Genomic DNA, 10,043 nt, shown 5'->3' with positions numbered 1-10,043 from the left:
ACTTCCATAACTTTTGAACGGTAAGTTTGCGGGCATTTTTTCAAACAGTTTTGAATTCAGCATAAAAAAACACGTATTTTGAAAGGAAAAAAAATGAAAAAAAGGGTGTCCGGTAAAGTAGATTTATACCAAATGTTTAATATTAAATTATTAGGTTTTGGAATGTAATAACATGCCAAGTGTGTTATAAAGTTGGTTGTCAATATTATGTATGAATCCCATATCCCAATATACATAGTGATCAAAAAAGTCAAAAAATGACATGTATGATATTAAGTAGATACCTTATAAACAGATTTCCTTTTGGTGTCAAGTCTAGCAGGTGGATTTGATACATTAAAGTGTTGGAATGGCATTAGGCTTAAGTTTGACAATCCCATCTTGGCAATGTAACTCAAACTGACTTTTTTCAAAGTGTACCTTGATAAATTAATAGGGAACTATAATTATTTTAATAAATTGTTATTGGGTAGGTATTTTTAACTAAATACAATTAACAATACTATACTATAAACTAAATATATCAGGAATAAATTACAAAATATAATTAACTACTAACTAACTCATAATATTAACTACTTTGATTATATTAAATATTTTTAACATTTATGATAATGTATTGGTTGGTACATTATTATAAACACACAATATTTATATTTTAGACATAATTACTTCGCATAGCTACAATTCTGAACCCATATGTCCTTTCTGCTTTTTTCTCTTGGAAAACGGAACAATTTAATTTTGTTTTTCCGGGAATTACTACAGTTTGGGGCAGTACATCCTCCCATAATAAATATTTTTGGAGCTCAAATGTAGAAGAACAGATAGAATATAATGAAAGTGAATAATATATTTATATCTAAGCCGTACATAAAATACAATAAAGTATAAGCCACAAGTACATAGTACATACCAAATGGCACATTAGCACACAGAAAAAGCACAGAACAAATAACAATAGCCAAAATAAAATAACTTGCAATGAATAATAATAATATGTGAAAATGAAATTGCCGCGTTTATTTTATCATTACGGTTATTTATAAATGAGTCGCGAAATGGCGGCATATCATATCCATTCTATATAGAGCCTTACTGAAAGCTGGTGTCAATCGGCAGGTTGTTGCCTCCGATAATATAACACTGATTGTAGACGCCGCGCCGCTTCGTCTGCGGCTGATTAGAGATCACAGGTGTGCGAATATGCCCAAATTCGAATCTCCCCACTAGTGGCAACCATAGACAAAGAAAATAAACGAAAGGCAACGAAAGCGCTGTCGCTACGACACAACAACATCTGAGTGCAGAACAACCCAACAATAGCACACGCAGCTACCGAAACCACCACTAACGTCGCCGAAAGAACACGCGAGTCTCCACAATGGACGGACACGCAAAACGGTCGAAGGCAAGTCCAAGTCGACTGGCTGAACGGCGCAACAAGCACTTACAAAAGGAACGCTACAAACACGTGTTTATTAGCACTGTTGCTACAATAAGGGCAACGGCGACGACGTCTCGTACATAGGTCACGAGAGACCAAAACGCACTGTCATATTCAATTTTATCTGTCGGTGAATAAGAGCCAACCGCCACACACTGGCGAGAGAAGGGAGAACGCTGGTGGACCCCCACGGATTTATCGTGGGCAAAGGTCACAAGCTCCGGGCGCGAGATACCCGAGCCGGTGGATAATATATCTTGAACATTATGTGAATATCATCAGGCCACTGCCAAATATGGACAATGGTACCATTAGTATAAATAAATAAGAAAATACATGTTGTGGACTGTATAAATGTAATATTTTTTGATGCATACAAAAAATATATAAAAAAATCACAGCAATGCTTGATAAAAAATTAAATTAAATGATTGTTAAGATGACAGATACCAAGGTTTATAAACCTTGGACAGATACAATGTACTTAACAATTTAGTTGTAGCCTTAGATGCATAGATAAGTATAATGTGATGGCAGCAGCTGCTGCTACTGGACAGTAGCTGCTACTGGACAGCACAGATTTACAATACACTCAAACATTAATTATACAATTGACACAACAAATGATAATGACGATAATGGATAATGATAACGATAATGGATCATGAAATTTACATTGAACGATATTTGAAAAATGAAGTGTCATAAAAACAGTGTGATCATAGACTAAACCACGGTCTTAGACGGACTAAACATTACGTGTATGTGATAATGGTTCCAGATTATCCAAGAGCCAAAAAAAATAAAAATACCCGTTATACATGGGTTATCGAATAATGATTTCCTGAAGTGAATGAATGGCTTATGGTCTAATGATTTGGTTTTGATTTGTTGGTGTTTGTTTATATTTTGCTGTTTTACGTCAGATATCTGAAAACATTATATTATTTTTACACTATATATAGGTTCTATATCGCCTGATCAAGTAGAAATGTTTACTTTGCGCTGTAAAGTGATTAAATAGTCCATTTTCTTTTCATAAGGTAGCGTACTTGACCACAAATAACATCGTTGTAGTTGGTGCATAGTCCATAAATATCTATTTTTTGAGTATTCTGTTATTTTGTTACTCGATTTCATCGGTTCACTATGATCCAATGGTCTGCACGATGATTCATGCAGAACAAACAATAAACACACCGCGAGAATGTACATATTGGTTTCGAGAATATAACAATAATAATATGTCTTCACTATTTATATTATAAGCATTAATTAATTTGCTATTAGTTACCATATAATAAATATACCTTAGTTACTCGAGGTATATATTTATGTTTGTATTTTATATACACAACGGCCGTCATCCGGAGTATTAAAATATGCTATTATTATTATTAATATAACACAACAAGACGGCTGTCTAATCAAAAAACCACGATTTAAGATATAAAGGCATAGTCGCATAGACCTATTAACCTATTAACTTAGTTAATAGGTCTATGTATACAGGTTACACATCGACCTATACCGATAAAATTAATATTTGAAGCTGAAATTGAGTCAACGCCACGATTAAAGATAGTATGGTTGCCCAACGAATCTAGAATAGTGTCTACCGAAATGAATCTCCATTACGCTCTAGCGCTTATTTGTTGTAGTGACTCTAAATGCAATTACCTTGCCCATCTAAATCTAATGAACATCTATGACTTCTAAAAATAAACAAAAATGGTAAATATCCAATTTTTTCAATATATTCAGACGCTCATGCCTTATACAACACTTGTGGAAACTTATATGGAAACCACGGTAGATTATAATAATAATAATTATAATTATATAACTATAATCTACCGTGATGGAAACCATATTACATTTTCAAACTTTAGGAATGAATAGGTATTAGAAATTATATGAATTTTATACCACAAAATAATTTGCCATTTTTTATAAATATTTTGAAAATTAGAACTGTTAAATTTTCAAACTTTTTTACCCCAAAACAACATTTATATCATACATAAAACCATAGATAGAGGTACCTATTACAAAATGATCCAAAATATTTTGAAAATGATTTAATTTCTTATGTCCAGTTTAAATTAATATGAAATCTCGTTGAAAATTTCAGTTATCTAGTTATTTATTTTTGAATGACAACAAAAATACATCATCAATTTATGATTGCATACAAATTCCCATTTTTCCTAAATTTTTTATTTTATTTTTCCCGGTTATTTTAATAAGTACCTTCTGTATATTATTTTCCTTTCACCTTCCAATTTAGCAACTATACCTAGATCCAATTTACTACCAGAAACCACGCTCTAAATTTAAAATCACTACACATTTTAACTACTCCAAAAGGTGATGTGATGACATACATTTTCTGAACTATTTTATACTATTTTTATTCAGTAGTTTTTAAACTAAGACATTTATATGATAAAATTATGTATTTAAATCTAATAACAAATAGATACTTTACAATGCTGTTGGAAATAGATATAATATGAAATTCGATTATTATAAGATCAATGACTGCACATTTATACTGAATTAGGTACTCTACAAAATTAAGACAGAAAGCACAACAAAATGTCGACACGATTTTATACAAACATTATAAATATATAATATAAAAACTAGTTTGTGAGCATACAAATTAATACAGAGAATGAAACAAACACAAACCGAAATTTCTGGCAAAAAATCTGAAACCATCCATCATATTTTAATGAAAAAGAAATATCTTAAAATAATAGAAATCCCAAATAAATCATTGTTTTGTTTCAGTAAAAAAAATAAGTATAAATTATTTTTTTAAGTTTTAAACAAAATAAATATCATTGAAATCAAATATTTTATTTAAATTTATAAATTTATAAAATTTAAGAATGTATTGGATTATGCAAAATGATAATTTTTAGATATATTTAATAATAATAAAATTAAAAATTGTAATTTATGTATAAATATTAAATATGCTACCTTTTTGTTTACTTAAATAAATATTATATTACCTACTAATAACAGGTTTATATAAAATACTGAGTCAACATTATATTATAACAGTACAATCTATTAATTTTAAAATTAAATTATATAATACTTCAATACCATAGTAAATGGTTTATATTGTAATAATTAAGATATACATTTATAATTTGTTTTCAAATCTGTAATCAATTTTCAATTCAAATACATTTTTAGTTTTTAATTACTTTCAAGTGCAACATAAAATATACCGTATAATCCAATTTAAAATATTATATCAGTTATAATAAAAAGATAGTTTTTAAATTTAAATTTGTATCCATTAATATTGAGTGAAAAATTATGGTTTAATACTTTCACATAAAAAGTTTTCTGAAAGCAACAAGTAAACAAAAGATTTATAATATGAGTTGCCTTCAGGCATAAAATATAACAACATCTTACAACATAAAAAATAATATTATATTTGCTTAATTTTTTAACTACTATCATAAAATCATACCTAATCATAGATAAAATAAAATATAAAATTATTTTAAGGTATACAAAGTTAAGTATATTTGATACTGTGTACAAGTATTAACCCAACTCCACATTGTCAACATTTTTTTTTTTTTTTTTTGTTATGTGGTTTTTATTATTTTATAATTAATTAATTTTTGTTTTTTATTACATACATCCTGCTGAGTCAGTTGTTATTGACAAGAATTATATATATATATATAAATCACTATTGCGATGAAAATAAATGACAATAAAAAATTGGTTTCACAATAATAGTATAGTAATATAAATACACAAATTCACAGAGCCTATGGTTAAAAGAGAAGCAATTTTCACCAATAATTGTGCATCCATATAATAATATATTATGTTATATATAATTTACATTAATACAACTAGTGTATCAGTAAATTATTTTTTCTTTGATACAACACCATAATTATAAACTTATATAAACAGGAGTGAAAATTGCTACTTGTTTAGTAAACAATTGGAAATCAGTATCCAAAATAGGGAAAACTCAAAGTAAAAATAAATTATGTCAGAAGAATTAGAGTTTTCGAAGATCCAATACAAATACCTGCAAAAAAAATAAATAAAAAAATCATAAAAAGTCATTCCAAACACTTGCAAACTCAATTGTTATAACTTCTAGTATAATATACTAATTGCATTTAACAATACCAAGATAGTTCAGAATTATATAAATAAGTAACTCTACATCATTATAATATTTGACAAAACTGTAAATACTATACTCACACTTCCATCAGATGCACTTGCCCCAACTTTGTCACCCCTAGAATTCCAGCAAACTTCAAAAATACCACCTGTTCCTTTATAACTATGAACTAATTGACCACTCTGAAATAAAAATAGCAGAATTATTATTTTATCCAAGAACAAAATGGAAGTTGACTGTTTTTTAATATTTTTATTATTATTTCTGGTGTTCTTATATAAATAATAAATATTTACTTGTGTTGACCATATGTGAACACATTTATCAAAACTGCCAGATGCCAAAAACTTTCCATCGGGTGAGAAGGCTACACTGTAGACAGGTTCAGTATGCTTGGTCAGAGTATGTATGCATGCACCTCGCTCAACATCCCATAAACGTACAGTTGAATCAAATGATGCACTGGTAATATTTATAATAAATTATTAACGGTCTTGTTAAGACATAAATTCATAATTGTACTTACCTAGCAAGTATTAGATTCATATTTGGATTGGCGGTTCCTGGACCAGTTGGACTCCATTTTATTGTATATATTTCTTTGTTATGGGCTTGTAAATCATGTACACAAGTATCTTGTTTCATAGACCATATCTTCAAAGTCATGTCATCTGAACAAGAAGCTAATAGATTTCCTTGAGGATCCCATTTAATAGCATTAACTTCATTCTAAAATGTATTTCAATAAATTATGAAGTAACTCAATATTTTTAGTTCTTAAAGGGAAAACAATTATAGTGAATGGAAGGACGCCACACCCGCATGTGTTGTCTCCGACTTACAAGTGCGTAACATACCAAATTTATACAAGATCACGTTTAGATTAGTTTAAAAATTTAAGTGAATCAACCTATTACAAAGCTTGATGGTAAGAACATTATCTATGTTTGTATGTTTTTATGATAATTCAGTTTTTAAGTGAGTTATGAGCATTTTCAATTTATGCTATATTATAAATGCATAATTTTGAAAAATTTTAAAAAACCAACATACAAACACAGATAATGTTTTTACCATCAAGTTTCATAATATGTCGATTCACTTGAATGTTTAAACGAACGGAGGTAAACGTGATTTCTGAGCGTGAATTTGTTATTTTACGCACTTGTTAAATGGAGACAAAACATGCATGTTTAGCAAGTAATTCCAAGGTTTAAAATCCTATACAGAATATCACCGGGTGGAATCCCCTTAAATAATAACTAACTGTATGTCCTTGGAATGATTTTACTGGTCGATCAACACCTAAACGACAAACATGAATACATTGATCAGTACTACATGATGCAAAACTACTATTTGATTGCCAATCTACATCCAATGCTGGTGCTGTATGGAATGCAAATTGCTGATTGCACTGGCCTGAAGCAGCATCCCAAATAATAGTAGTCTAATAAAAACAAACAAAAAATCATGAATCAAAAGTAGAATGGAAAAAAAATAATATTATTTACCTTATCAACTCCGGCACTGAGTATATAATTCCCTCTTTTATTCCATTTTAAAGCAAATATTGGACCCTTATGTTGACCAAGAGTGCTTGATATTCTGCCATCTGTCATCCAAATTCGAGCATAACCATCATAGGAACCAGTAGCTAATAATGTTCCATCACACTAAACATAAATAATAACTATAGGTAACAAAATAAAATAATTATTTAAAATGTAGAAAATAAGTTACATACATTCCAATCAAGGGAAGTAACATCTTTATTACTGGGTACTTCAGTTCCTCCTTTTTGAATACAATGCCTCAATATAAGTTGAGAAGGAGAACCCGAACTGTCAGCCATATCCCAAATACGCGCTGTACTATCTCCTGATCTATAAATGAAAATTGTTTTATCTTTAAAATTAAAAAATATAAAATGCTAGATGACCCTTGGACTTAGGTTATAAGTAAAGACCGGATTTTGCATATAATGCATGTTCATATTTTTATAAGAAATTACATGCAGTCAATAGGTTTTCATCAATCATACTTAAATAAATATTACAAATTTTTACTTTGCATATTTTTGCATATTTTAGGAATAAGTGCATATTTTACATAAAAACACATGTTTTTGCATAATACGTATACACTAGGCATAAATTTAATTTAATTATTAAATTTAATTTTATAATTGTATGTATAATTATTATATTATATACATTTTTCCACAATACAAAAATTGAAAATATTTTTAAAAATATAATATTACGTTATCGTATAACTTGGTAGGTAGGTAGGTATTAATTTCATACTGGTTTTCCTATCGTATATTTTTATCTTATCTAAATATTATTCAAAACACACAAGAATGAAGAAGATGGTGTCAAAAGCATTCAAAACTGTAAACAAATTCTAACTAAATCAAATATAATTAAAAATTTAACTTATATTAAAACAAATTTTTTGATTATTTTTGAAAGCATTTAAAATCTTGAGACTTCAGGTGCTCATAGGTACTTTATACATTTTTGAACAAGTTACGAATTCTATTATTAATTTTTCTGAAAATAGCGTATTAATAAAAAAAAAAAAAAATGTTCCGAAATTATTAATAAAAATAAAGGCTTGCTAATTTAAAAGAAATTGCTAAAATACACCAAGGTGAGACTGTTGACTTGAAGAGTTCTTCTATCAAACATTATTCCCCGGAAATGTTGTCGAGTTTTAAATATGCACCCATAACAAGCGTTGATGCGGAACAAAGTTTTTCTACATACAAACATACAAACCACCGACATAATTTAACCGAGGTCAATATGGAATATATTATTGTTACTTATTGTTTTTTTAATATCGAATAAATTGTATATTTTTTCATTTTAATTCATTTTTATCACCATTATATAATATAATATTGTAGTTTATTTTTATAATTTTAGTTTTTTTCATAATTTAGGTATGTTTTGATTTTATAACTTTACAATAAATAAATAGCTGTAATAATCAAAAATTACTCTGCATGTTTTGCATTTTTTTCTTGCATATTTTGATTTTTTTAGTGCATGTTTGTATGCATATTTTACAATTTAAAATGCATATAAATCCGGTCTTTAGTTATAAATATTTATAGTACTTATTAATGAATATATACGTAAATTTATTATCAGGTACCTAACTCACAGTTTAAAATTGTTAAGTAATACATAAATATTGTAATAAAAGGTGTTTGAATTATATAATTACCCAGAAGCAAGCAAATCAGTGGTTGGATTCCACGCACAAATAAAAACTTCAGATTCATGACCTTTAAGAATAGTAGATTTTTCAGCAGGTATTTCAATACTGCTATCTAGTTCCATTGTTTCAGTGCTAGTTACAGCTGGGGTCACTGTTGCTGTGCCTTCTTCACCATTTGTTTCTTGTGCTTCATTCTTGACGACACTTTGTTTTTGTTGATTTTGGCTCTGTCGACTGGCTACAATTTCCGGCATGACTGCATCAATCAAAGATAAACTCTCAGTCAGACGCTGTTCTGATCCATCTTCTCCAACGCATATCTCAGCTTCGGTGTAGTGCAGACCCTTTTGAATGATACTAATCAAAGCAGCTGGTGGAACCAAAGCTCCATTGATGTTGGACTGAGAAATGTGCGATTCAATACCAAATGTATATGCCGAATGTTGAAAGCCTAAACGAAATATGCATTTAATTCTAAAGTAGACCAAAAAACAATTAAGGGTTATTGCACTTACCAGATTCTTGTAGGTATCGGTAAACGAGGAAGTTCAATTCGTCACTCGAAAAAGCCATAGTTTGGATAACTTAACTATTTTAAAAAGTACGAAAGTTAAGCATACTCTTGGATAATAATAATAAATAATAAATATAAAAAACTTAATGCTAAGAACTAAGCCCTAAGGAAATTCGATGGAGACCTAAGTTCAGTGTTTACGAATCAGCATTCAACGCGACTGGCAAATGCACTACCGCTAAAAAAAAAACCCCCGAGATAAACAAAAACTGTATATCCTCTTTGGAATATTCTTATCGTATTTTATGATAAAAAAAGATAATCATATCAGAATTGTACTTTCGATTACGACCACGATTCATCGAGATGTATATACTACACTCGATAGTGTAGTACACGGTCTTAGAAGATCTTCTATGACCGTGGCAGTGGCGCCGAAGTCCATGGTGACCAGATGACGTCGGGCCATGGCCCGACCTCTTTTTTAAAAAATGTGGCCGGCCGGCCATATTTTATTTACTTCATAACTTTAATATGAGCATGAGTTTATTTAAACCATGATTATGAATAAATGTATATTACGCCATTAGGGAATCTCTACATTAAATAATTAAGATATTGAGGCCGGGAAGCTTTAAAATTGCCCGACCACATTTTAAAAA

At 29.2% G+C, this 10,043-nt stretch overlaps 2 protein-coding genes across 2 annotated transcripts in view; both read right to left on the bottom strand.

The window, feature by feature from the left end:
• The window catches only part of LOC107883195, a 3,810-nt gene extending 2,497 nt beyond the window's left edge, over positions 1-1,313 (bottom strand). The window contains exons 1-2 of the mRNA XM_016802798.2: positions 673-1,313; positions 285-420 (exon numbers count right to left, since the gene is read on the bottom strand). Of these exons, the coding sequence (XP_016658287.1) occupies positions 285-420; positions 673-791 (255 nt within the window). The 5' untranslated portion in view covers positions 792-1,313. The remainder of the gene's footprint in view (positions 1-284; positions 421-672) is intronic.
• Positions 1,314-5,051: 3,738 nt separating this feature from the next.
• LOC100168609 (F-box-like/WD repeat-containing protein TBL1XR1) lies at positions 5,052-9,607 on the bottom strand. Its single transcript, XM_001950330.5, has 9 exons — positions 9,383-9,607; positions 8,874-9,318; positions 7,381-7,519; positions 7,148-7,309; positions 6,901-7,083; positions 6,160-6,362; positions 5,930-6,095; positions 5,714-5,815; positions 5,052-5,531 (listed from the first exon to the last, which is right to left on the bottom strand). The coding sequence occupies exons 1-9, from the start codon at positions 9,438-9,440 to the stop codon at positions 5,502-5,504; spliced, it is 1,488 nt and encodes a 495-aa protein (XP_001950365.1). The 5' UTR covers positions 9,441-9,607; the 3' UTR covers positions 5,052-5,501.
• Between the last annotated feature and the right edge of the window lie 436 nt (positions 9,608-10,043).

This window comes from Acyrthosiphon pisum, chromosome A2 (genome assembly GCF_005508785.2).
Source record: "Acyrthosiphon pisum isolate AL4f chromosome A2, pea_aphid_22Mar2018_4r6ur, whole genome shotgun sequence".
Taxonomy (NCBI): Eukaryota; Metazoa; Arthropoda; class Insecta; order Hemiptera; family Aphididae; genus Acyrthosiphon; species Acyrthosiphon pisum.
The sequence above is the reverse complement of the archived record's forward strand: the minus strand, read 5'-3'. Positions and strand labels throughout refer to the sequence as shown.